General features: G+C 42.4%; 1 protein-coding gene, 1 long non-coding RNA gene and 1 other non-coding gene across 6 annotated transcripts; 2 read left to right on the top strand and 1 right to left on the bottom strand.

Annotated features, from left to right (window-relative positions):
- Nucleotides 1–2,015: 2,015 nt before the first annotated feature.
- Nucleotides 2,016–14,914, bottom strand: LOC113629544 (uncharacterized). 2 transcript variants are annotated; one of them, XR_003436599.1, is made up of 3 exons: nt 14,461–14,914; nt 14,091–14,203; nt 2,016–2,540 (listed from the first exon to the last, which is right to left on the bottom strand). It is a non-coding gene; the product is annotated as an uncharacterized LOC113629544 (long non-coding RNA). The 2 variants fall into 2 exon arrangements; XR_003436598.1 differs by lacking the exon at nt 2,016–2,540 and having other exon boundaries at nt 12,512–14,203.
- LOC113629630 (U6 spliceosomal RNA) lies at nt 5,752–5,858 on the top strand. The gene has a single exon (XR_003436633.1). It is a non-coding gene; the product is annotated as a U6 spliceosomal RNA (small nuclear RNA).
- A 109-nt stretch (nt 14,915–15,023) lies between the features above and the next one.
- On the top strand, nt 15,024–26,759 carry H2AZ2 (H2A.Z variant histone 2). Of its 3 annotated transcripts, XM_027124042.1 has the most exons (5): nt 15,045–15,152; nt 19,166–19,243; nt 21,722–21,835; nt 24,356–24,485; nt 25,682–26,608. In XM_027124042.1, the coding sequence occupies exons 1-5, from the start codon at nt 15,150–15,152 to the stop codon at nt 25,741–25,743; spliced, it is 387 nt and encodes a 128-aa protein (XP_026979843.1). In that variant the 5' UTR covers nt 15,045–15,149; the 3' UTR covers nt 25,744–26,608. The 3 variants fall into 3 exon arrangements, with proteins under 3 accessions (XP_026979845.1, XP_026979843.1, XP_026979844.1); XM_027124044.1 differs by lacking the exon at nt 24,356–24,485 and having other exon boundaries at nt 15,024–15,152; nt 25,682–26,759; XM_027124043.1 differs by lacking the exon at nt 19,166–19,243 and having other exon boundaries at nt 15,133–15,152; nt 25,682–26,759.
- The last annotated feature ends 310 nt before the right edge of the window (nt 26,760–27,069 follow it).

The following is a 27,069-nucleotide window of genomic DNA, read 5'->3' as shown; positions in this document are numbered from 1 at the left end:
TGAATACTCATGCCCAGGCACCATCCAGACCAACTGGATCAGAATTTGGGGGACATAAACCCAGTGTTTTGTGCGTTCTGTTCTACCTCTTAATTCCTGAGACTCCAAGGGAGTCTAGTCAGTCAGGGATGAGAACCAGTGGCCTGCGGTACGAAGAGAAAGGGATGAAAGGCTGGGAATCTCTGCTAGAGGGAATAAAAGAAACTCAGGATGGCAGAGCATTCCCTGAACATACGGCTTTCACCTTGTGACTCCTGTTGCCCACGTTACCCGCACTACCACTTAAACCCCCAAATAACTAATCATGGGAAAAGTTTGCAAATGGAATCATGGAGCATTGTATTGGTAGCCCCCTCACTGGGGAAATCTGGGGCTTTTACTAGCACAGAGGACCCTTGAGTGTGCACTGGAGTCACCTGGAGAGCTGATTACTGAGCCACCTACCCCCGCCACCCACCCACCCTGCCAAGTTTCTGAGTGCGCAGGTCTGGGTGGAACCTGAGAAGCTACATTTCTAACAAGTTCCCAGGTGATGCTGATGCTGCTAGTTGAGGATCACTCTTTGAGACTCGCTGCAGAAATCACGAAAGTTCTGGTAAAAATTACCTCACTTGCCGCCAACTGACAGAGGTCAGGAAGCCTTTACCCTGACGCATTAGTTCTGCCATAGCCCCGCTGAATTTTTTAGCTTGGTATGAAGTTGTCACCTAACAAATTTAAGGACTAGATGTAGCCAGGCTATAACCTGAGGAGTTCCATTGGAGCCAGCGCCTCAAGGAATAGGGGTTTTACTTCATAGTCTCGGTATTGTGGATGTTGTAAGCTAGGTACTATCCCCGAATCTGTCATAAAGTAATAGCGTGACTGAGCTAGTATCTTTAACACTTAAAAATCCTAAGGTCCTACAACAGTGTCTAGTTTCCCCAGAGAAGCCAAGCCTTTGGTTCTCAAGAAAATGAGAGCCACCTGGTGGTCAGTGATGAAACCTTTTTAAATAACCTTTGTGAGGTCATACCATTTGTACATTCATTCATTCAGTTCATTATTAGGTAGCTACTATATGCCATGTATTATATACTAGGTGTAGAAAATATGGTCCACGGTCCGAGTGGAACTTACAGTTTAGTCCGGAGAAAGAATAGAAAGCTTTTAGGAAGAACTAGAAGGAACTAAGTCACATTGGGCTGAGGTATATTTAGGGTTCAAAAGTCCTGGTTTACGTGACCCTGGGTCTCCAGGAGGCTAGGATGGGTTGCAGCTCAAACTTACTAGACATATCTCCCTCCTCAGTAAAACACCTCTGTGCATCTCAAATCCTGAGAAGTCGCTTCCCCAGACCCTAGGGAGGAAGTGGGCCCAGCGTAGGTGGACAGAGGAAGGAAGGAGTAGGAGAATCAGCTCAGAGCCCTGGTCCGTGTTCTCATCATACAGTCAGGACCTGGGAGGGGCGAGGTCCCGTCGCCGGGGCACGGGCTCCAGGCTCACGGGTAGTGAGCACTAGCACTGGGCTTTGACCGGGTCCAGTAGGTGCTCCTCCTTGCTCGTGCTTCCATCAAGAAGAGATGAAGAGGGGCTTCCCTGCTGGCGCAGTGGTTAAGAATCCACCTGCCAATGCAGGGGACACGGGTTCGAGCCCTGGTCCGGGAAGATCCCACAGGCCGTGGAGCAACTAAGCCCACGCACCACAACTACTGAGCCTGTACACCTAGAGCCCGTGCTCCACGACGAGAAGCCACGGCAATGAGAAGCCCGTACACTGCAATGAAGAGTAGCCCCCACTCGCCTCAACTCGAGAAAGCTCACGCGCAGCAGCAAAGACCCAACGCAAAAATAAATAAATAAAATATTTTAAAAATTGTCTTAAAAAAAAAAGATGAAGAGGGACTTCCCTGGTGGTCAGGAGGGTAAGACTCCACACTCCCAACGCAGGGCGGCCGGGTTCGATCCCTGGTCGGCGAGCTAGATTCCCGCATGCCGCAACTAAGGAGTCCACATGGCACAACGAAGAGCCCACGTGCCACAACTAAGACCCGGCACAACCAAAATAAATAAATAAATAAATGTTTTTTTTTTTTTAAGTGAGAGGTTCCTAATGAGATCGGAGTAAACCAGTCTCTCTCACTAGTAACCAAGCCTCAATCCAGGCAGTCGAGAAATAAAGAATTAGATTTGCAACATCATTCCTGGCCCAGGCTTTACTCCTTAAATTAAGAGACAGCAGCAGTGAAACCATAAAAGAAGATATTCCCCACTCAAGAGGTAACTTCTCTTCTGTAGTACTCTGGTAGACCTCTCAGTGGGCCCAATAAAGGGCTCCAAACTAGTCAGTGGCAAGAGTGAACACACATCTAAATTGGTTCTCTCATCTGGTATACCACACTGCCACAGAAAGGAGAACACTCCTATGCTAGGAGCCTACGATGACACATGATGAATCCACAGGTATTCCACAAAGCTCTGCAGAACCTCATGTGTTTTCTGCCCGAAGGCAGTCAGATGTAGAAACTGTGGGTCACACTCATCGTTTTCAGGATACGTATCTGAGAACAAAATTTAAAATAGTTCCCCAAGTTAAAAAAGATAAAAGAAAAACATGCCAATTTGATTCATTTGTATCAACGACTAAAAAATAAAATGCTAGTCTTCTATCAGGGCAAACAGCTTAGGATCCCCAATTCAATCATAAGTACCAACAGCACACCCTCTATTTGTTAAAATCATGTCCTCGCCAGAACACAAATGGTTACACAAGTCACATTGCCGGAGTGGACTGGAACCAGATAGGTACTCAATACGAAATCAGTGACATAAAGCAATGTGGACCTGAAAATAGCTCCTTTTATGTCATTTTGTATTTTTCCTATCCTAGATGTCAAACCAAGAAATAGCCAAGTCAGTAAGAATGAGCAGTGGTCCATTTATTCAACTATAGATCAGGATTCCCATGGGTAGTTTATAGAACAGAGGTTGGGGAGGATGGACTAAAGCTCTCGAGCCCATCGGTACAGGACTGGCCAAGACACAACCATCACACAGGCTTCCCCATCTTCTCAACTTCGAGACTCTTCCAGGAAGCTCTCCCTAGATATCCCACCCTCAAAACTGCCCTGTCCTTGGCCTCATTTATTCACTACCCCTCATAATTGACGGGCATTGTTTTTGGCAGTTATAATCTCCAAAATTTCCTTCATTATAAAAATTAATGCAGGGACTTCCCTCGTGGTCCAGTGGTTAAGACTCTGTGCTCCCAATGCAGGGGGCCTGGGTTCAGTCCCTGGTCAGGGAACTAGATCCCACATGCTGGAACTAAAAAAAAGATCCCACATGCCACAACTACGACCCAGCGCAGTCAAATAAATAAATATTTTTTTAAAAATTAATGCATACTTATTTTAACAAATGTGAACAGAAGAGAATCACTGTAAAGAAATAAAAATGAATGTGCTCTCTTTCTCCAAACCCACTTCTTAAAGGTAACTACTGTTAAATAATTTAGCGTACATCCTTTTGAAATTTTTTGATAGTTTAAAAAAATCTCAACAGTATTAAATGGCGAATCACATTTATGTATGTATTGATATATATTGAAAAAAATGTATTAACTAAATAGGTTTAATAAGGAGTTCATGTTAGGTACATTAATGGCTGTTTCCTGTGGTATTTTCTAACGTACATATTTTTAAGCTGTGCCACAAAGCCAACAACTCTTATGCAGAAATTAAATTGAAAAGTAATTTAATTTTCATTATTTTAGGTTCCATTCAATCTGGCACAGGCAAATATACCTTCTCTGGTGGTAAAACAAAGAACTCTCCAGCCTCCAGATTTAGAGAAAATGTCTGTATTCCGTGAGTTCTGATAAATGGAGCATTTGCTGGTTGCATTTCATAGATCTGTTCTACTTTGTGTGTATTTGTCTTTCAGGTAAACAACTTGCATATAAAATTAATAAATCAATAAATGAAGTGATTGCTGAGAATTCTTTCAGCTGGGTACAGGGACCCAGTTACCCTTAGCTTTTGTGTTAAGAAATTATTGTTAATGAATAATTTGTTATAAGACCTACAGTGAGGTATTTTTGTCTGTACATTAAAAAAAATTATACCTACATCTAGCTGCTTCTGATCTTGAAGATTTTGCTCAGAATTCAGAAACCACCCTATGAATATATAGTGTCCTCTATAATGCATAGTTCAGGACAGAAAGGCAGATTCCCCACCCTAGTATAAATAATGTAAAAAGAGAAAGCATGTTAGGTTCTGAGGAAGAATAAAAGAAAACAGTCTCCTGATGGAAGGAGATCTGTTGTCAGCAATGTGGAATGTTCTAGTCCAGCAGCTGCTGACTTTCCAGCAGTGAAAACCCAGCTGGTGACATCACTCAGGAAAGTGATTCATCAGAGCAGTGGGATTTCATTTGTCTACTCCTCATTCCACACCATACCTTTTCTGGTGGGGACTGCAAGTTCTCTTTCGGATACAACTGCTCAACTCTCCCCAGCTTTCGTCAGCTCAAGGTTTTCTCTTTTGTGGACAAGAAACAAGTTTATGGGGAATTTTGGGGGCTTTTGTTTTGGAGTTTCTACACTGCACCTACCATTTAGCCTTCAAAGGTCACACTTTGATGGGGCTAGCTCTTCTATTTTCCCTAAAAGCTGCTTTCATTTGCCCTCTAAGGACCAGGCCTGATATTGCTAGGGTGTGTTCCAGAGTAGAGCAGGAGGCAGTGGTCATTCTTTGATTCTTTAGGCCCAACAGGGGGCCTTTCCACGTGCCCATCAAGCCCACAAACTTGGTCTTCCCAGGATTCAGTGACCGGGCATTGTGATGTTTTCACTGTACTAACTTTGAAACAAGGAGCACACAGGTTACTATGCTCAGGAGAAGGTACTCTACCGTTGTTAAAATTCAATAAATACTAATAGATGACTGACACACGTAATGTTCCAGTTACAACGCTCCAGACTGATCCAGGTTCCCAGAAGAAGAGCTAAACTCTCCATAACTGGCAGTTTTTCAGTTCCCTGTGCTAGAACTATTTATTTTGTGGCATTATAGCCTTACTTACAGGCAAAGAGTGGCAACAGTTAAGAAAATATGACTATTCTGCCATGGCAGTTTCTGGATCCTTTATTTGGGTCCTGGGGATTCTGAATACATCAAGGTAAAAAGCAAATCACGTGTGTATAAGAACTAGATACAGACAATCCACAGAAAAAAAAGCTATACAAATGGTCCATAGTTATATGTTCAATCTCATTCATAAGAGAAATGAAAATTTAAGCAGCTATACTGAGATACCATTTCCCACCTACCAGCTGAGGAAAAAAAACCAACCCAACCGTCTGACAACAAACTCCATTGGCAGCCATTGGCAATTCTGTGGGTAAACAGGCACATTCATATATTGCTGTGGGACCACAAAATCCCCTGTGAAAACATTTGGCAATACCTAGCAAATTACCTAAGAAGTTACCCTTTGATCCAGCAATTCCATTTCTAGGAACCTACCCAAAAGATAGCTATAGGTTTTATAGAAATAAATAAAAAATAGAATTTTTATTTCTTACTCATTTTTGACCAAATGTCTGTGTTAAACTATTACATACTATAATCCTAACCTTTTCTTTTACAGCAAGCTGAGAAACTTTTTACTTGGAATAAAAAGAGAATTTCTTATACTTTTGTCTTTTCACTGACTACAAGTCAAATTTGAGGAGCCTCAGAATATTGTTTAAAACGAAACTATAGGATGCTCACTTAGGCAGCACATATATTAAAATTGGAACAACACAGAGAAGATTAGCATGGTCCCTGCGCAAGGATGATATGCAAATTTGTGAAGCGTTCCACATTATTTGAATGGGTAAAGAAGATGTGGCACATATATACAATGGAATATTACTCATCCATAAAAAGAAACGAAATTGAGTTATTTGTAGTGAGGTGGATGGACCTAGAGACTTTCATACAGAGTGAAGTAAGTCAGAAAGAGAAAAATAAATACCGTATGCTAACACATATATATGATATCAAAAAAAAAAAAAAAAAAGGTTCTGAAGAACCTGGGGGTAGGACAGGAATAAAGACGCAGATGTAGAGAATGAACTTGAGGACATGGGGGGGGGAAGGGTAAACTGGGACGAAGTGAGAGAGTGGCATAGACTTATATATACTACCAAATGTAAACTAGATAGCTAGTGGGAAGCAGCTGCATAGCACAGGGAGATCAGCTCAGTGCTTTGTGTCCACCTAGCAGGCTGGGATAGGGAGGGTGGGAGACGCAAGAGGGAGGAGATATGGGGATATATGTATATATATAGCTGATTCACTTTGTTATACAGCAGCAACTAATACAACAATGTAAAGCAATTATACTCCAATAAAGATGTTTAAAAAAAAAAAAGAAACTATAGGGACTTCCCTGGTGGTCCAATGGTTAAGAATCCACTTTCCAATGCAGGGGAAACAGGTTCCATCCCTGGTTGGGGAACTAAGATCCCACATGCTGGGGGGCAACTAAACCCGAGAGCACCACAACTACTGAGCCCACACGCCGCACCAAAGATCCTGTGTGCCGCAACTAAGACCTGATGCAACCAAATAAATAAATAAACATTTTTTAAAATAAGAAGAAACTATAGACAGGTGGGTTTTTTTTTTAATAAACAGATGGCATTCTTTTTTTTTTTTTTTTTTTTTTGCGGTACGCAGGCCTCTCACTGTTGTGACCTCTCCCATCACGGAGCACAGGCTCCGGACGCACAGGCTCAGTGGCCATGGCTCACAGGCCCAGCCGCTCCGCGGCATGTGGGATCCTCGGCATGTGGGATACTCCCGGACCAGGGCACGAACCCGTGTCCCCTGCATCGGCAGGTGGACTCTCAACCACTGTGCCACCAGGGAAGCCCCAGATGGCATTCTATACACTATTTTATCTCTTGCTTTTCTCTTTAACTTTTTTTTTTAATTTATTTTTGGCTGTGTTGGGTCTTCGTTGCTGCGCGCAGCCTTTCTCTAGTTGCAGCGAGTGGGGGCTACTCTTCGTTGTGGTGCATGGGCTTCTCATTGCGGTGGCTTCTCTTGTTGCAGAGCATGGGCTCTAGGCACACAGGCTTTGGTGGTTGTGGCATGTGGGCTCAGTAGTTGTGGCTTGCAGGCTCTAGAGCTCAGGCTCAGTAGTTGTGGCGCACGGGCTTCGTTGCTCTGCGGCATGTGGGATCTTCCTGGGCCAGGGAACGAACCTACGTCCCCTGCATTGGCAGGCGGATTCTTAACCACTGTGCCACGAGGGAAGCCCTCTCTTTAACTTTTAAAATAGATGTTTACATATTTCAAAATCAAAAGAAAATGAAAAGGAAATTGAGAAATCTTGTTCTTAACTGTCTCCATCCATCCCCAACCTTCCCACAGGTAGTGTTTGTTCTAGACAGTCCCATTTTTGTCTGTTGTCTCCGTGTCCCATTTGTCCAAGATTTAGCATTTGCCCAAGACTTTGATTTATTAAAAGGTAATATTTCTACTTTTATGAAAACAAGCAGAGATGAGTTTTAAAATCGAGAGATGTGAGTCCTCCAACTTCATTCTTTTTCAAGATTATTTTACCTATTCTTGCTCTCTTATATTCCCATATGAATTTTAGGATGGTTTTGTCAATGAGTACAAAGAAGCAAGCTGAGATTCTGGTTAGATCTTTAATTTTTTTCACCAATGTTTTGTAGTTTTCAAAGTATGTCTTGTGCTTCTTTTGTGAAATTTACTCCCAAGTACTTTATTCTTTTAGATACTATCATAAATGGAAGTGCTTTTCAGTTTATTCATTGCTAATATATGGAATACAATTGACTTTTTAAAAGATTTATTTTTTTATTTTACTTATTTTGGCACGTTGGGTCTTAGTTGCGGCACGCGGGATCTTCGTTGAGGAATGCGGGATCTTTCATTGTGGTGTGTGGGTTTCTCTCTAGTTGTGGTGTGCAGGCTTCAGGGCACGTGGGCTCTGTAGTCTGTGGCACACAGGCTCTCTAGTTGAGGCGTGAGAGCTCAGTAGTTGTGGCGCGCGGTCTTAGTTGCTCCATGGCATGTGGGATCTTAGTTCCCTGACCAGGGATCGAATCTGCATCCCTTGCATTGTAAGGTGGATTCTTCACCACTGAACCACCAGGGAAGTCCCACAATTGACTTTTTTTTTTTTAAGTTTCTTTTTCTTTTTAATTTTTATTCACTTTTGGCTCTTTTGGGTCTTCCTTGCTGCACGTGGGTCTTCCTTGCTGCACGTGGGCTTTCCTCCAGTTGTGTCAAGTGGGGGCTACTCTTCGTTGCGGTGTGCGGGCTTCTCATTGCGGTGGCTTCTCTTGTTGTGGAGCACAGGCTCTAGGTGCATGGGCTTCAGTAGTTGTGGCACACAGGCTCAGTTGTTGTGGCTCATGGGCTCTAGAGCACAGGCTCAGTAGTTGTGGAGCACAGGCTTAGTTGCTCTGAGGCATGTGGGATCTTCTGGGACCGGGGCACGAACCCGTGTCCCCTGCATCGGCAGGCAGACTCTCAACCACTGCGCCACCAGGGAAGCCCCCAAGTTTTTTATTTTGATGTGGACCATTTTTAAAGTCTTATTGAATTTGTTACAATATTGCTTCTGTTTTATGTTTTGGTCTTTTGGCCGCAAGGCATGTGGGACCCTAGCTCCCCAACCAGGGATCGAACCCACACCCTCTGCATTGGAAGGCGACGTCTTAACCACTGGACCACCAGGGAAGTCCCTCAATAGCTTTTTTCGTGGATTCCTTAAGATTTTCCATATATACAAGATCATATCATCTGTGAAGAGATAACTTTTTCCTTTCCAATCTGGATGACTTTTATTTCTTTTTCTTGCCTAATTGCCCTTACTAGAAGCTCCAGTACAATGTTAAATAAAAGTGGCAACAGTAGACATCCTCATGTTGTTCCGGATCTCAGGAGTGAGTATTCTTTTACTGTTAAGTATATTAGCTGTGTGTTTTTCAGATGACATATATCAGGTTAAAGAAGTTCCCTTCTACTCCTAGCTGTTGAATGTTTTTTTTGCATTTTGTTGTATGCTTTTCCTGCCTCCATTGAGATGATCATGTGGTCTTTGCCCGTTATTCTATTAATATGGCATATTGATTGGATTAAAAGGATATTGGCCAGTGGGGTTTTCTGTTGTTGTATCTTTGTCTCATTTTGGTATTAGAGTAACACTGGCATTATATAATGAATGGGGAAATGTACCCTTCTATTTTTTGGAAGAGTTTGTGATGGATTGGTATTAATTCTTTTTTAAACATTTGATAGAGTTCAACAGTGAAGACTGGGCTTATCTTTGTAGGAAGATTTTAAGTCACTAATTCAACTTACTTGTCATAGGTCTATCAGATTTTCTATTTTTTTCTTGAGTCAGTTTTGGTAGTTTATTATATCTTTCTAGGAATTTGTCCATTTCATCTAGGTTATTTAATTTACTGGCACACAATTGTTCAAAAGTACTCCCTGACAGTCCTTTTTATTTCTGTACGGTCAGTAGTGATTTCCCCTTTAACTTCTTAGTAATTTGAATCTTCTTTTTTTCTTGTTCAGTCTAAAGATTTGTCAATTTTGTTGAACTTTACAAAGAACCAACTTTTGATTTCATTAATTTTTTTCCTATTGTTTTTCTTCTCTATTTCATTTATTTTTCTCTCTAATCTTTTTTTCTTCATTCTGCTTGCTTTTTGTTTGCTCTTCTTTTTTGTCTTGTTTAGGTAAGCAATGCATGCACATTGCACAAATTCAAGATGACCCAAGGTTTTTGTAAGGAAACTAATTTCCTGTAAAAATATTTGCTGCCCCTTTCCTTTACTTTGGATTTGCTTCAACATAATCCAGTGAGGGGAGGGGCAGATGTATATATGAATGTAAAATAAAACAAAAGTGGCCATGAGTTGATGATCATTACAGTTGTGTGAAGGGAACATCAGGTTCATTTTACTATTTTTACTTTGTATATGTTTAAAACTTTCCATAATAAAAAACTGGAAATATATATATCATAGGCTTATCAGTCAAGGTCCATTCAGGTTGCAGAAAACACCAGTTATTTGAACAGAGAGAACTAACAAAGTGTTGGTAACTGAATACAAAGTTAACTGTTAAAGGGTAAAAAGAGAACTCTAAGGTGTCATAGAGGTTAACGAATAGCAGTTACCTTGAAGAAACAAAGGGAAAACCTTAGAAACCTAGAGGAAGGGCCCTGTGAAGCTAGGAAGAACTCAAACCTCTAAGGAAGGAGCTGGCTGGTTGCTCGTGAAGGGGGAGGGAGCAATGAGGCTGGCTTCACAAATGTTGGAAAAGCTGATTTAGCTGCTCCTACCAAAGGAACTGCTGCTGCCAGAGTAAAGAAGCATTGGCTGGGTGATGATCCTCGGAGGGACAGAAAGCACACAGAAAGGAAAAAGTCCCTTCTCCCTCCTCCACTCTTGGAGTTTCCCTCTAGTGCTCCCTACTGGCAAAGCTTAGCAGGGAAGCAGAAGGCAAAGCAGAAATGTTTGCAGAGTCCCAGCCTCAGAATCACAAAGCTGAATGTAGGTAGGTGGATACTGCATCCTGATTGACCTCATTAGAACCTGGCAGGTTCTGGCTCATGGAAATAGCTGCCCAGCCACTGGGATCTGGCATTAACCTCCAGAGATTTTTTTCTTTTTCATATTTATTTATTTTTGGCGGCACCGGGTCTTAGTTGAGGCACAATGGATCTTCGCTGCAGCATGCGGACTTTCTTAGTTGCGGCGTGCGGACTCTTTAGTTGCAGCATGCATGTGGGATCTAGTTCCCCAACCAGGGATTGAACCTGGGCTCCCTGCAATGGGAGCTCAGAGTCTTACCCACTGGACCACCAGGGAAGAGCAGGGATGTTTTAAAAAATAAAAAGAATTTGTCCTTTACTAGACTGACTAGAAGAAAATTTCTGTCTCTTAAAGGCTTTATAATATTTAGGGGGAGTACTGCAGTGTTAAAGGGAAATTTAAAACTGAACACAGGGATTAAAAACTCCTGGAATCAGGGCTTCCCTGGTGGCGCAGTGGTTGAGAGTCTGCCTGCCAATGCTGGGGACGCGGGTTCATGCCCCGGTCTGGGAAGATCCCACATGCCGCAGAGCGGCTGGGCCCGTGAGCCATGGCCGCTGAGCCTGCGCGTCCAGAGCCTGCGCTCCGCAACGGGAGAGGCCACAACAGTGAGAGGCCCGTGCACCGCAAAAACTAGGTAATCATTAAGGCTCTCCTCTCTAAAGGCTGAAATACTTCTACTATACTGACAACACTGGCTGCCTATGCATAGGTAAAATGGATAATTGGAGAAGGTCTTTTCACTGTTCAGCCTTTGTACCTTTAAATTTTTGTACATGTGAATATACTGCCCTATCAAAAAGTGACTAAATTTTTGCAGAGAAAAGCCATCGTCTTAGATCAGGCTTCCCAGCAGACTCTAATTGCCTTCAAGAAGTTTACTGTGATTCCAGTAAACATTGGCAACATTGGCAACATTACTATAAGAAAATGAAGGAAGCAGGATTAAGTAGAGGGAGAAGTTGAACTGCCATACAGTTCAAGCACTGGTGTTAATCACATAGAAAATTCTGGAGCTGGAACAGCCCTTCAGAGTTGTCCCAAATTAAGGCAAAGCAGCTGTGCAGTTATCCCACTTCCACCAGTCGTTGGAAGTAGGCTGCCCGCTGAAAAGGGGTTAACCTTGGGTGATGCAGCTCCTTCTGGCTGAGTACAATTCCTGGGAAGAGACTACCGGGCAATGATCGGTCAACACTCTCAGGAGGTGAAGGAATAAGTGCCTCCGTTTTGAAAAGGGCTTTGGAACTCTGTACCATAGCTTATACTATACTATATACTATATATATTATATGTACTATACTGGTGGTTCTCACATTTTAGTGTGCACCAGAATCCCCTGCAGGGCTTGATGAGCCCCACCCCACTTTCTGATTCAGTAGGTGTGGCTGGGGGTCAGAATCTGCATTTCTAACAAGTTCTAGGTGGTGCTGATGCTGCTGCCTAGGGACCACACTACGAGAACAATTCCACTGTATCTTACTGGGTTGAATCCAGCAAAGCTGAATCATTTGTTAATGTTTAGTATTTATAATTTATAGATGCTAGTACCTAAGATTCTCTGGTTAGATGTGCTCCTTATGAGCTCATGCTGCCTTCTTTGCAACCCTAGTTCACTGTAAATTAGACTTTATTCACTAACACACTTGCTTTATAAAATAGTTAATAGGCAGTTTTTCTGTTTACAGATGCCAGAAAACTTCCATCCATTTTCCTTCAGTCTGTGGGCTTCAATATATTTCATTCATCTCTAAACAAGATGTATAAATCACTAAAGGGATTACTATTGTCTGTGATGAGAACCAGTTTCTGTCAATCTGACTCCATTTTCATCAAAATTTGAATCAATGACACGAAGGCTAAGGGGTAGAGAGTGGCAAGTGAGAAAATGAATTTCCTGTTAAGGAAAGAAGTTAACATTTATTGGGTATTTATTACACGCTAGGTACAGTGCTAAATACTTTCTCATACATTATTGAATTAGTGCTCGGTCACAACCTGTAAAATAAGTATTGCTATTTTCAGTTTTACAAATGACAAAATAGATAATATTAAATCCCTCACCCTGATCACACAACTAGTAAGTAAAGGAGTCTGGATTCAAACTCAAGTCTTTCCACAGACCACACTGCCTACCTAAGTGGCCTAAACATGAGTTAGTATTCTTTCTTTTCATTAGCCAAGTGACATTTTCATGGTACTAGGTACTGTACCAAGCAAACAATGACAACCTAAAAAAAGAGTTCTGTGCGCCAAGGGAGACCAACACAATTCAGCATGACAAGGACTGATGACAGTAGAATACACTGGGTCATACAGGGCACTTAATCCAAATCAGGGGTGTCAAGGAAGACATGCTGAAGAAAGTGATGTCTGGGGTGGCCCTTGAAAGATAATTAAAAGTTAGCCAGGGAGAAGCTGAGACTGAGGACTGTTTCAAGCAAAGGCATGTGCAAAGGCAAGATGGAGTTTCAGGGGTGGTAGGGAGAAGCAACAAAACATAAGATGAGCAGGGGCCAGAAAAAGGTAGGGCTTTCTACGCCATGCTAAGGGTTTGAATTTTGTTCTCAAGTCAGTGAGGTTAAAGGAAGATATACTAAGATTTGTATTTTAGAAAGAGTGGAGGGTGCAATGAAGGAGGAAGAGAATAGGACATTAGTTAACAGGTTTTTGCACTGATCCAGGAGAAAAATGACAAAGGCTAAACTGAATCAGTGGCAATACACACAGCAAATAAAAAAAGCCAGATTTGATATTCAGGAAGTAGAGGGATCTGGTCAGAATTACAGCAGCCAAACTAGCCTGCTTTAAGTCCCTTCACAAGGGACAAGTCTTTCTCACTTCAAGAGCCTTTATACTTGCTCTTTCTTCGTGGAACACTGCTAAATTACACCCTTTCTAAATTCCATTTACTCTGCTTCTCTCAAAGCACTGTTTCTTCCCTTCCATGCACTTGCATTTCTTGTAATTCACACATTTGCCTGTTTACTTCTGTAACATCTGACCCCTGCTGTCAAGGACCGTTAGGGCAGGGACAGGTCTATTTTGCCAACCCCTGAATCCCCAATACCCAGCACAGCGCCTCCAAACAGTGCCAACAAATCACTCGGTGACTGTTTGACGGTGAACTCACACGTGGATGCCTTGGCAGACGTGTAATGCCAGTCACTCAGGCCAGAAACAGGAAAGGAGGGGCAGCAATTAACAATGGCTACTGATTACTGAATTAACTCCTAACTCTTCCACGTACTTGTCAGGTTTTCCATTCATCTGGGCACACTGCTCTCTGCCTCCACCTTGAAAGGCCCCTCCTTCCTCACGCTCGTCTACACCTTCACTCGCATTTTTCCAAACTCTTACTTAGAAGCTCAGCCCCTTCCTCTCCTCGAACTCAAGTTACATTTCCTTAAAGACTCAGGGTCCCCCGTGTCAGACGAAAGAGAAATCTCACTTTGGGACAGCATCTGCCCACCTGGTGATACTTCTGAAATGCCCGCCTGGGGAAATCCCGCCAGAACCAAATCTCCGCGGGGACGGACGGCTCCGCGCACCCGGAACGCTGCCCGGCGCGGTCAGTGCAGACAACTGTGAAAAGAAGCAAAGGTTTCAAACTGCAGCGGGTGAGAACTGGCCCCGAGCCCGGGCCTGGGCCCCGGCGACCGCGGGCTGTGCCGTCCCGGGGACAACCGGGCCCGCACGTCGCCTGGGGAGCGGGGAGGGCAGCCGGGGGGAGCGGCCATGGGCAGACAAGCCCTCCTTCGCGCCCTTCCCTCAATTTCGCAGCGGGAGCGGGGACGCCGACCCCATTTCCGAGTTTCTTTCCTTTAGGTTGGGCGGCTAACCTAACGCCAGCGGGAAGGCGCTGAGGAGAAGGGCTGCCAGGCCTGGAAACAGTGCCCGCCGCGGAGGGAGTTCCCGCTAGCACGAAGAAACCCTCGGAATCTGTGAAAAGCAGCCAGCAGAAGCAACGACAGCAACCCTTTCCTTCCCAAACAGGTCTCAGCAACCTCAGAGCCGATGCTGAGAAAGGGCGGGAAAGCCAAAGCCACCACCAATTTTTCCACCTATTGGCTAATCCCGCTGTCTTTCCCGCAGGCCCGCCTTCCTTGCTCGCGGGCGATGTTCTTACTGGCTGACTTCCGCCAGCTCTCCGCTCTCATTGGTCAGTGTCTCCGTTCGTCAGGCTCGGGCCTTGGAGACAGGCGGAGAGTGGTGTTTGGCTCCGCCCCCGGTCGCGCACAGGCGCGTCTGTGTTGGGGTCGGAGGCTCCGCCTCCGCGTGCCGTGTGCAAAAACAAACAGCCGTTAGGGAGGAGGTGCTGGGGGCGGGGTTTGGTTAGAAGGAGGCGCGCAATTGGGCGGTCGCCGGGGTTCAAACGAGCAAGGCGAGCGGGCATTGGCTGGGGTGGTGCGAGGCGGGCCCCGGTTATTGTCCGGACTCCGGCGGCGGCGGTGGCGGCGGCGGTGGTCGGTGCTGCGCGAGCGGTGGCGGCGGTGGCTCGGCGGGACCGAGGGCGGGAGCGGCCGAGACCATGGTGAAGTCTGCGGGGCGGCCGGGTGGGTGGCGATGGCCGGGCGGCGCCGCTACCTGTTGAGGCGGCGGGCGTCAGGCGGGCGGGCGTCAGGCGACTACGACGGCTGGGCTGGCGTCAGGCGGCGGGGCTCCCCGCGGTCCCGGCCTCGCCCGCCGCGGCGCCGGCGCGAACTGAGTGCGCGGGCCGAGGCCGATGGCCCTGAGCGGGACAACCCTGGCTCTCTGCAGCACCTCCGCTGCCCCTGCCACCGACTTTGACTCCTGAATTGTGCGTCGGTTAAAAAAAAAAAAAAAAGTGCGGTTTTTAGAAACGCGAGTGGAGGGAACTTGGCCCCTTGTGAAGTTGAGAGGGAAAGGCGCTGGAAGGTGGTCGTGCCCCGCGCGGGAGCGAAGCAGCGACGCCGAGGCGACGAGCAGTGTCCGCCCGAGCGCCCTACGGAGACAGCCTTGCCCGGGGCTGAACCACAAACAGAAATTGTGGTTATTGTGACGTTCTCGCGTCTTAGATCTGGCTTCGACCTTATGGATGGTCGCACCCCGTTTCTGACTTGTAGTTGTGCAGTTAACGGAAGCGCTTCCGCCGGCCGACTCAGGCACAGATTAGATCTGTCTGTAAACTGATTTGCTCAAGCGGATGATTCTCCTGGTCCTTGCTGGTTTCGAAGGTGTCACTCATTTAATTTCTAGCGACCTGCCACATATTGGCTGTCCCTTTTACCAGCAGCTAAAAATACATGCACGGTCGCATAAGCTAAAAATACAGGAGGCGTGGAGTTGTCATTCTTGTTTTGAGAATTTTAAACTTGAGGGGACGTGAGCATGTATCTGTTGAACTAGTATGCAAGTTTCTTGGCATCCAGTTTTCAACTTTTCCTGACTGAAATACACTCCAGCTGGCTCCATAGGTGTATTTTCTACCGAGATGCTTAACCCAGGTTAATACTAACACAGTTCTTAGAATCAAAAATTTTATGGTGCTTGTATGTTGTTTCTCAATCAGTCATCAGACATATTAAAATGAATGTGTGAAGTTGGAGGGTGTACATACAGAGTTTGAGGGGGTTGTGAAAAATTTATTTACTGTACAATTTTTTTTTTTTACTGTACAATTTTATATTCGCACAAGTTTGATTCCATAAGACTTTGTTTTTGTTAAGTATGAGAAATGTATCCGGAAACCACGGAAATAGTCATTTAACTTAGAGATTTTTTTTAAAATATTTATTTATTTATTTTTGGCTGCGTTGGGTCTTCGTTACTGTGCGCAGGCTTTCTCTAGTTGCGGCGAGCGGGGGCTACTCTTTGTTGCGGTGCTCGGGCTCTAGGCACGCGGGCTTCAGTAGTTGTGGCATGTGGGCTCGGTAGTTGTGGCGCACGGGCTTAGTTGCTCCGTGGTATGTGGGATCTTCCCGGACCAGGGCTCAAACCCGTGTCCCCTGCATTGGCAGGCGGATTCTTAACCACTGCACCACCAGGGAAGTCCTAACACTGAGATTTAAAAAAAAACTGATTTCATGTCTACTTCCTTAAAAAGCAAATAGGTTAAATAGCAAGTATGATGGATTTGAAGTGATAAAATTGCTTAAGAGCAGTAAATTGGGAAGCCTGGGAAGTTTTGCAGTTGGTAATTTTTTTTGGTTTGTTGTTTTTGTTTTTTGGGTTTTTTTGCGGTACGCCGGCCTCTCACTGCTGTGGCCTCTCCCGTTGCGGAGCACAGGCTCCGGACGCGCAGGCTCAGCGGCTATGGCTCACGGGCCCAGCCGCTCCGCGGCATGTGGGATCTTCCCGGACTGGGGCACGAACCCATGTCCCCTGCATCGGCAGGCGGACTGTCAACCACTGCGCCACCAGGGAAGCCCTGCAATTGGTAGTTTTTAATGGATAACTACTAATTTCATAATTGTCGTAGAGAGTGATTATAGTTTTAGACTCATGCACCAACTGAGAGGTTTTTTTAATGTATTTACAGCAGGGCAAATAGAGCTGAAAAGATTTATTTGAAGAAGTGAGAATATATGGCTACTCCCCCATATGGTTTTGGGAGATAAACATGGGGGGGGATTTTTAGCCTAAAAAGTATTTTAAGGAAACCATTACAAAGGGACAAAGGGAATATGCCATTTCAAAGCTTAACCTCTGCTTCAAAAACATCCTCAAACAACTAGCCAATCATGTAAACTGATTTATTTAACTAATTTTTCTTTTAACAGAGAAGAAATAATAGATTTAAGTAGTAAAATCAAACAGCCCAAAAGAGAATATTGGTTTCCCTCTCAAGTCAGATCCTTAGTATTCCATCCCTAGAGACAAATAACTTTTCTGACGTATTGTGTGACCTTCTAGAAATGTATATGTACACACACTCTACAGTACTCCACTTTATGTAAACAAAAGCTCACTGCACTTGCATATACCTTGCCTTTTACACAAGTATGTTTTGTGAGTTGTTCCTTATCAGCACATATCTGTAACTCATTTGTTGAAAGGGCTGCATAATATCCCATTGCATTTATATACTGTGTCCTGTTTGTGACCATTCATGTTATTTGAGAAATATTTCTTTATCAGTTGAAAGTAGTATTTGTTTAATCCCTTAAGAATAAGTTTGTATGTCCCTTTTTTTTTTTGTAAAATACACATAACAGTTGACCATTTTGCCATTTTTCAGTGTACTGCCAGTTATCTCCAGAACTTTTTTATCTTCCCAAATTGAAACTCTGTACCCATTAAATAGTAACTCTCCATTCTGCCCCTTTCCCCAGCCTCTGGTGACCACCATTCTGCTTTTTGTTCCTATGAGTTTGACTAGGTACCTCATGTAAGTGGAATCATACATATTTGTCCTTTTGCTTATTTCACTTAGCATAATGTCTTCAAGGTTTACCCATGTTGTAGCATGTATCAGAATTTCCTTCCTTTTTACAGCTGAATACTATTCTATTGTGTGTATATACCACGATTTTGTTTATTCATTTTTCTGTGGTAGACATTTAGGTTGTTTCTGCTTTTTACCTATTGTTTATAATACTGATATAAACAAAATAGCAAATAGTATAGAAAATATCTGTTTGAGTCCCTGTTCCCAATTCCTTAGGTATGTGCCCAGAAGTGTAATTGCTAGATCATAGTTTAATTTTTTTTTAAGATGCTTTTTTTTCTCCCCATAGAGCTAAGTTCTGAATATTTCTGTGGAAATGATACACACTGACATTTTTTAAATTATTTTATTATGAAATACTTATAGCATGAGAGTTATATTGACTTGATGAAGATTCTTCAGTCTGAAAAATATGTTCAAATTTTTAGAAATCTCATTTTTAAAAAGTATTTAAGGTTTGACCTTGTTTCTATATAAATTAATAAATAGTGGACTTCCCTGATGGTCCAGTGGTTAAGACTCTCCGCTTCCACTGCAGAGGGTGCAGGTTCAATCCCTGGTCGAGGAAGTTCCACATGCCGCAGGGTGCAGCCAAAAAAAAAAAATGGACATCACCAGTTGTGGGACAAATAAAATTATTTAAAAATAAAATAAATGGAGATATAACACATGTATATTTAAAATTGAAGATCACCTAGATTTTTTTAACTACCTAAAGTAAAACTAGAAGAAATTTTATTTCCTAAGTTTAATTTTTTTTTAAATTTTTATTGGGGTATAGTTGATTTACAATGTTGTGTTAGTTTCAGGTGTACAGCAAAGTGAATCTGCTATACATATACATATATCCACTCTTTTTTAGATTGTTTTCCCATATAGGCCATTACAGCGTATTGAGTAGAGTTTTCTGTGCTATATAGTAGGTCCTTATTAGTTCTCTGTTTTATATACAATAGTGTGTATATGTCAATCCCAATCCTCCAATTTATCCCTCCCCCCGCCTTACCCCCTGGGACCATAAGTTTATTTTCTACATCTGTAACTGTACTTCTGTTTTGTAGGTAAGTTTATTTGTAGTCCTAAATAGTTTTGAAATAGCATTTTCGATTCTTCATCTGGAACTCTTTTCCACCTAGGCTGGAGGCAAAGCTGGAAAGGACAGTGGGAAGGCCAAGGCTAAGGCAGTGTCTCGCTCACAGAGAGCCGGGTTACAGGTAACATCCATGCTGTTGTAATTCATTATTTTCTTTACTGTTATAATTCGTGACTCATAGGTGTTTCTTTAATTACAAAAGTGTACTTGTACTACTGGCCTTTGATAATGAGATTAATTGGTCAAAATATAAACCACAAAGCAACTGCCTTATTTATTTATTTGTTTGTTTGGCTGCGCCAGGTCTTAGTTGCGGCACACGGGATCTTTTTTAGTTGTGGTATGCAAACTCTTAGTTGCGGCATGTGGGATCCAGTTCCCTGACGAAGGATTGAACCCGGGCCCCCTGCATTGAGAGTGCAGAGCCTTAGCCACTGGACCACCACGGCAGTCCTGCAACTCCCTTGTATATAATTTGTATTCTCTTCTTCTAAACAAGGACAAGTTATGAAAAGATCTTAAATGAATTTGGTGATTTTGCTCTCTTAAAATCTATTATTTCTAGATTATAATTATGTTCCTAGTTCTTTTATAAATTGTATCAGATTGAAGTGAGTATGCTGTGGCTTTTATTTTAAAGAGTGTTTGTCGTGGTACATCGGCTTTCAGGATGAGAGAATAATGAACTGTCCACTAGTCCTGTGAATCTTTCCCCGATACCTTCAAGTGTAGACTCAGTGATATACTCAAAGCCCTAAATGGTTTCAAATTTCGTATATTTAAATTGTTGCAGCTTTAATCCACAAACTCAAAATTTTCTGGATGAGTAAGAATTATTCCCTACATGTAAGAGATACTTTTTAAACAGGAAAGTTTGAAGTCCAGACTATAAGGTTAGGATTTTTATCTTCTTGGCAGTAGTGAGCCATTGAAAGTTTTTGAGGAAGAGGATGACATGATCTGGATGATACTGAAAGAAGGGGGGGCGAGAACTTGTACTTGGTGGGTACGTTCTGTATTTTAGAACATCATGCAAATCTCAATTAGAATTTATTTGAAGTGTCCTTACCTTGAAGTGGGAGATGGAAGACAGATACAGACTATTGCAGTGGTTTAGGAATAAGGTAATAACATACTTGAACTTGAGTAGGATGGAAAAGAATAGAAGGCTTGTGTATGCTCCCCAAAAATGGGAGGAGGGGTATGGGATTGAGAGGACGGTCAAAGAGAAGTTTCTCTAAGGCTTAGACCCTAAGGAGCAGAAGAGTTTGTAGTAGGGGCAAGTTATGAAATAATAAACTTAACTGCAGTCGTTTTGAAGTTCCACCAAAACATCCATATGAAAATGTCCAAAAGTTGTAGATTTGAGTCTAGCTTTCCAAGAGAGGTGATCAAAAGAATTAGAAATTTAAGGTCACTTACGTAAAATTGGCAGCTTGTGCTGTGGATAAGTTTCCTAAGTCGAGCATGAGAAAGGATCAGAAAGGCATTGGTGGACCCCCTACCATATTTGATGTGGTATTTGAGTCAAAGAATGAAAAGACTGAGGAGTAGTCAGAGTTCGTATTAGAACTATGTAATTGCTTCGGCCTAAGAAGAAATGGTTTTGTTTTTTTGTTTGCTTGTTTGTTTTTTTAATAAATTTATTTATTTTTGGCTGTGTTGGGTCTTCGTTTCTGTGCGAGGGCTTTCTCCAGTTGCGGCAAGCGGGGGCCACTCTTCATCGCGGTGCGCGGGCCTCTCACTGTCGCGGCCTCTCCCGTTGCGGAGCACAGGCTCCAGACGCGCAGACTCAGTAGTTGTGGTGCACGGGCCTAGCCGCTCCGCGACATGTGGGATCTTCCCGGACTGGGGCTCGAACCCATGTCCCCTGCATTGGCAGGCGGATTCTTAACCACTGCGCCACCAGGGAAGCCCAGAAGAAATGGTTTTTGGGGTCCTCTGTGTCAGACGACGTAACATGCGGTTACTGAGGATGCAGAAGGGAGTAAGACATGGATCCTGGTCTCGGGGAGCTTAGAATTAGGGAAGGATGTAAACAAAACAGTCATGCCTCTTCTCTTTAAGGATGCAATCTGGAAGTAGATTTTGCTGGCTAGTAGATTTTAGTAGTTAAAATGTTACTGCTCGTCTTTCAGAATGGTGTTTAACAGAAGCCAGGGTTGGATTGGGAGAAAATGGGTGACAAGAAAGGGGTTTCAGGGTTTGCTTTTAAATCTTGCCTTTGGAAAGGAGATGTCTAGACTGTAACTGGAGGCAGTTGCTGTAGACACGTGGAGACATTTTAAGTGAAGTGTGCAGAAGGAAAGGAGCCAGCGAAAAGGAAGCAATTGGAGCTGTTGAATGATGGAGCAGTAACGGGGTAAGGAAGGTCCTTAAGAAAGTTAGGAGTGGGGTTAGTCAAAGGCACAGACAAGTGGGATTAGGGAACTTTGGAGGTGAGAAAGTGCCTGTTCTCAGAAAGTAGAAAGAAAGGGTCACAATGGGAGAATGGTGTTGGTTTTGAGTTCATGCTTTACTCATATTATTCAGCCTTTGATTACATTCAGTAGTGTGATGTTAAGACTTCAGTGCTTCCCATTTGGGTGGTCTCTTTCAGTTTCCTGTGGGCCGCATCCACAGACATTTGAAGACTCGTACCACAAGTCACGGAAGGGTCGGTGCCACTGCTGCAGTGTACAGTGCCGCAATTCTGGAGTACCTCACTGCTGAGGTTAGTGGGGGAAATGTTATATATGGGAATCCTGGAGGTGTCTTGGACATAAATGGCTAAAACCCATGGAATATTGGTTTGAAATAAAAAAGACAAACTCTTGTTAGTTTCTTTTAATAGCGGTTTTAGATGTATCTTATCAGCCTATTACCTAGTACCAGTGTCAAATAGAACTTTGGTGTGCTCTTTTTTAAAGTTAAGTAAGGGTCAATAATCCATATTTTTAAGTGACGTGACAAGTGTAAAATAATTTAAATACCATACTACTAATTAAATGAACTCTGAAATACGTATATAATCGATAGGTGATATTTGTGAAGTTACAGCATAACTTTTTTTTTTTTACAGCATAACCCTTTTTTTTATTTTTATTTTTATTTTTGCGGTACACGGGCCTCTCACTGTTGTGGCCTCTCCCTCTGCGGAGCACAGGCTCCGGACGCGCAGGCTCAGCGGCCATGGCTAACGGGCCCAGCCGTTCCGCAGCATGTGGGATCTTCCCGGACCGGGGCACGAACCCGTGTCCCCTGCATCGGCAGGCAGACTCTCAACCGCTGCGCCACCAGGGAAGCCCCAGCATAACTCTTAGTTAATAAAGATTTGAGGTGGGGTGAAGTCTTGGCAGTGTGATGATACATATTTTTTAAATATCACAACTATATTATGATAACAAAATTTGGTAAAAGACCTAAGCAACCTTCTGGTTCTGTGCATGGTTGTATGCATAAAATGCTGTATCTTACTCAGTTTGACTTTTCAGGAAGATAAGTTAATTGGGCAAGAGTTCTTAATTCTTAGGTCATGGACTACTACTTCCTCCATTCTAATCCCTCCTAAGGAAAACAAAAGGGAAGCCATGAAACTCCTTCAACTACATTCCAAGCAGGGGAAGTAAGTTGAGTAACAAGCAAGTCAACTGATAGAGATAGCCAACCTAATAGAAATGGGGAAGCTTCCTACTTGAGAAAGATGTGGTTGGGAGCCAGGTTGAAAGATTTAGCTTTAACCTGTGTGTTAATTATCACTGCTGTCATTTCGTTAACCTTACCAAGTCATTTATTTTCCTATTGGAGATTTAACATTGATAGTTTCAACTTCACTATGTCACAAGCAGGGATTTTGTGTTGGTAATGTTTTTGTATTGGTACTAGTTAAGAGCCTTTCTGCTTTATCACTCTTATACCAGTTTTTATTTGTTTACCTGCAGACTTTTCAGAAAGGTATGCATTTTGTGCACTCATGTAGAGGCATAGGCTTCTGGTTCAGATTTTCAAGTCCCATCTAAACTCCCATTATCTATATTCTTAGGAACTTTATGATTTTTTAGTTTAAGATTAAATAATAATCATATACATACACACATATGCAGTCAATGTGTATTTTCCAAATATTTAATTTTGGGGTTTTAGTCAATAATAGAGGTAAAGAAAATACTGAAATCTAAGTTTAGGGGTAATCACTTTTCAACGTTGGCTTCACACTAGGATCACTTATGAAGCTTTCAAAAGATACTGGTGCCAGGCCTCACCCCAGACCAGTGAAGGTTGCAAGGGAGAATGGAGTAGAGAGTACTGGTGGTTTTTAAAGCACACTGATTGCTTCAGATGTACACCAAGGCTTCCCACCACTCTGTTTAAGTGAGGAGGTTCTGTGGAGTTATTTTTGTGTTACTTCCATCAAAGGTTTTATAATGCCAGTACAGTCTATGGAGGCAAAAAAGAAAAGAAAAGAAAAATGCAATTTTATGGCCAACTGGGACTTTGAAATTCCTCTAGTTGAAAATTGCCCTTATAGAATAAAGGGCTTCTAGCTTATTCCCTACAGATTATAGGGCCCAGTGATGTTAAAAACTCTGAATAAGAAATTATTTTAAATTATATTTTTAAATTGTTCTACAAGTGCTAAGCAATAAATTTCAGCTGTTAAGGGCCATGAAAAAATAGACTACATGGGTATATTAAAATATATTTCTAGATGTTCACATTTATTGAATAGATTCTTGGCTAAGGGATATTATCTCTTGTCCTTTTTCTTTCTACAGAAGTAGATTTTTGCTCAAGTTTCTAGTTCTCTTGCAGAGAATGAATATAAAAGGACCAAATGGGGCTTCCCTGGTGGCGCAGCGGTTGAGAGTCTGCCTGCCAATGCAGGGGACACGGGTTCATGCCCTGGTCCGGGAAGATCCCACATGCCGTGGAGCAGCTAGGACCGTGAGCCATGGCCACTGAGCCTGCACGTCCGGAGCCTGTGCTCCGCAACGGGAGAGGGCACAACAGTGAGAGGCCCGCGTACCACCAAAAAAAAAAAAAGAAAAAAAAAAAAAGGACGAAATGGAGTAATAAGAGTTCTATAAAAGCATTATAGAAATTTGGAAAAAATTTAGTGTTGGTTTATATATGTATCTTGTGTGTTTTGTGTGTAGACGCTGTAGTGCTCTTTTTAGCTATAATTGCAGGCCTAAACTGAATCCTTAAACACTTCACCCTTGTTTGATGTGCTGTCTCAACGGATGCTTTGTAGGTGCTGGAGCTGGCAGGTAATGCTTCCAAGGATCTCAAAGTTAAGCGGATCACTCCGCGCCACTTGCAGCTTGCAATCCGTGGTGATGAAGAGTTGGATTCTCTTATCAAGGCTACCATAGCTGGGGGTGGTATGTATTATTTCCTCTTCAGCCTAGATTGTTAACTGGCCTAACTAACAGATAATTCAGATAGATGATCCAGTACATTTGTATCACCAACTAGAGAACATAGAAACTTAAGTTCCAAAAGTGTTAAGTCTGACAATTCTAGACTTCTCATTATGATCTGAATACATATTTCTTCTCCTTGTAGCCATATACAATGCTATTTTTATTTTAGCAAGTTCTTCATCTAAATATCATATGTGAGACTTAAAACCTGGTGTTTAAAATATTTCCCATATCCTTTAAACTGTGTTTGAAAAATGATCGTGAGAAATTGCTTAATATGCTCTTGAAAATCAGAGCTGAGATAATTGAATGAGTCAGGATCAGTGAAGGTGAGATATAAATTGGTGGTTCTTAATACTTTTTGGATCACATTTGGAGAACCTCTTGAAAGCTGTGGTTACTCTCCTCTAAAAAAAAGCACATAAAATCACACCATTTTACATACAGTTTTAGAGGGGGGTTCCCAGACCCCAAGATGGGGACCCCTTGGTATAGATACTTTAACAGAATCAGAATGTGAAAGGGGACTTAAGTAAATTTCATTCTTTTTTAAAAGCCTTTTTGTTTGTTTTTTAAATTAATTAATTACTTTTGGCTGCATTTGGTCTTTGTTGCTGCTTGTGGGCTTTCTCTAGTTGCAGCAAGTGGGGGCTACTCTTCGTTGCAGTGTGCGGGCTTCTCATTGCAGTGGCTTCTCTTGTTGCGGAGCACAGGCTCTAGGCACATAGGCTTCAGTAGTTGTGGCACGTGGGCTCAGTAGTTGTGGCTCGCAGGCTCTAGAGTGCAGACTCAGTAGTTGTGGTGCATGGGCTTAGTTGCTCTGCGGCATGTGGGATCTTCCCGGATCAGGGCTTGAACCCATGTCCCCTGCATTGGCAGGCGGATGCTTAACCACTGTGCCACCAGGGAGGTCCTCATTCTTTATATAATTGCTTTTTGGGGTTGAAGCCCTAAAGTGGTAAGATATAGCCAGTTTAGGGACTTCCCTGGCAGTCCAGTGGTTAAGACTCCATGCTTCCAGGGGGCATGGGTTCAGTCCCTGCTTGGGGAACTCAAGATCCCACATGCCTCTCAGTGCAGCCAAAAAAAAAAAAAAAAGATATAGCCAGCTTAAAGTTTTTCTACTAATACTGTTTCTTTTCATTTCATTCTAGGTGTGATCCCTCACATCCACAAGTCTCTGATTGGAAAGAAGGGACAGCAGAAAACTGCTTAGAGAGTTGTTCTAACCAACCTTCTTCCTCCCCGTCATTGTACTGTAACTGGGACAGAAGAAATAATGGGGATATGTGGAATTTTTAAAACAGTTAAGTGGAAAAGCATAGACAATTACTGTAGATATGAAAAAGAAACATTTGTATGTTCTTAGACTCGAAGTTTGATAAAAATATCTTTTCATGTGGCAACAGTTGTGTGTTGATTGGCTAGGTTTCTCCCATGTGTTTTATACAAAAATGGAATTGATAAACCATTTTTTAAAAAAGTAATTTGTCTCTAAACCGTTCTGTTTGTGCTGTGTTGAAAATATTTTGCTCATACTTCAAAATTTTTTAAATTTCAAATTGGTTATATATTCAGAAAAATCTTAAAACAGAAATTGGGAATCTACTTCGATCATAATTGATACCATATTATATTGAATCTTGGCTGCTACCTGTTAGTAGTAGGCACCAATTATTTTACATACCACTAAAGAAAAAAACTGCCAATTAAACCATAATATGCCATCAATTATGAGATGCATCCCAATTTCAGAGATGTTAGAATATGAAAACATGCATTTAGAACTGATGAAGGATAGTGGAATTATTTGAATTATTTAATGAGCACTTACTATGTGGCAAGCCCTGTGCTAAGCGCTTTATTGATGAAGAAATTTTATTACCCCCATTTTAAAGATGTAGAACCTGAGGCTCACAGAAGTTAAATGGCTTGCCAGAAAACATTTATCTAATAGATAGAAAAGGGCAGAACTAGGATATAAACCTAGATTTGGCTGACTGCAGAGCCCACACCCTTACCTAGAATTGAAGTTAAGATGATCAAAGTTGTCTGCTTTTGGCTTAAAATTCCAGCTTTTAGTGATCTTTTATTGATACAGTAACATTCAGTAATTTGTACAATATTTTAAAAATTATTTTTGTTTGTCAGTTTCTAAGTAACTTGTAAGATTTAAGTTAATGTATCAGTTAACGGTCCATCAGAAAATTATATTTTTCTGGAAGTCTGGAAGTCTTCATTAAAAATGGAAATTCTTTAATGTTTTATAATACAACAGTATCAAAACAAAACTCTCATTTTTAAGAACTTATTTTATTATGGAAATTTTCAAAAATAAAGAGAATAGTATAATGAACCCCTGTGTACTCATCCTGCAACTTCAGCAGTTATCCTGTGGTCAGTTTTGTTTTACTTGTATCCCCAACCTGAACCCTCATCCCAGTTGATTGGTTTGAATCCCATTCCAGGCATGATTTATTTTCATGTCCACATACTTAAGCATGTGTCTCTAAAGATGGGGTACTTTTTAGACCATAACCAC

This window comes from Aethalodelphis obliquidens, unplaced genomic scaffold (assembly GCF_003676395.1).
Source record: "Aethalodelphis obliquidens isolate GAN/ISIS:26980383/991018 unplaced genomic scaffold, ASM367639v1 scaffold27, whole genome shotgun sequence".
Classification (NCBI taxonomy): Eukaryota; Metazoa; Chordata; class Mammalia; order Artiodactyla; family Delphinidae; genus Aethalodelphis; species Aethalodelphis obliquidens.
This window is presented reverse-complemented; position numbering and strand designations above follow the sequence as displayed.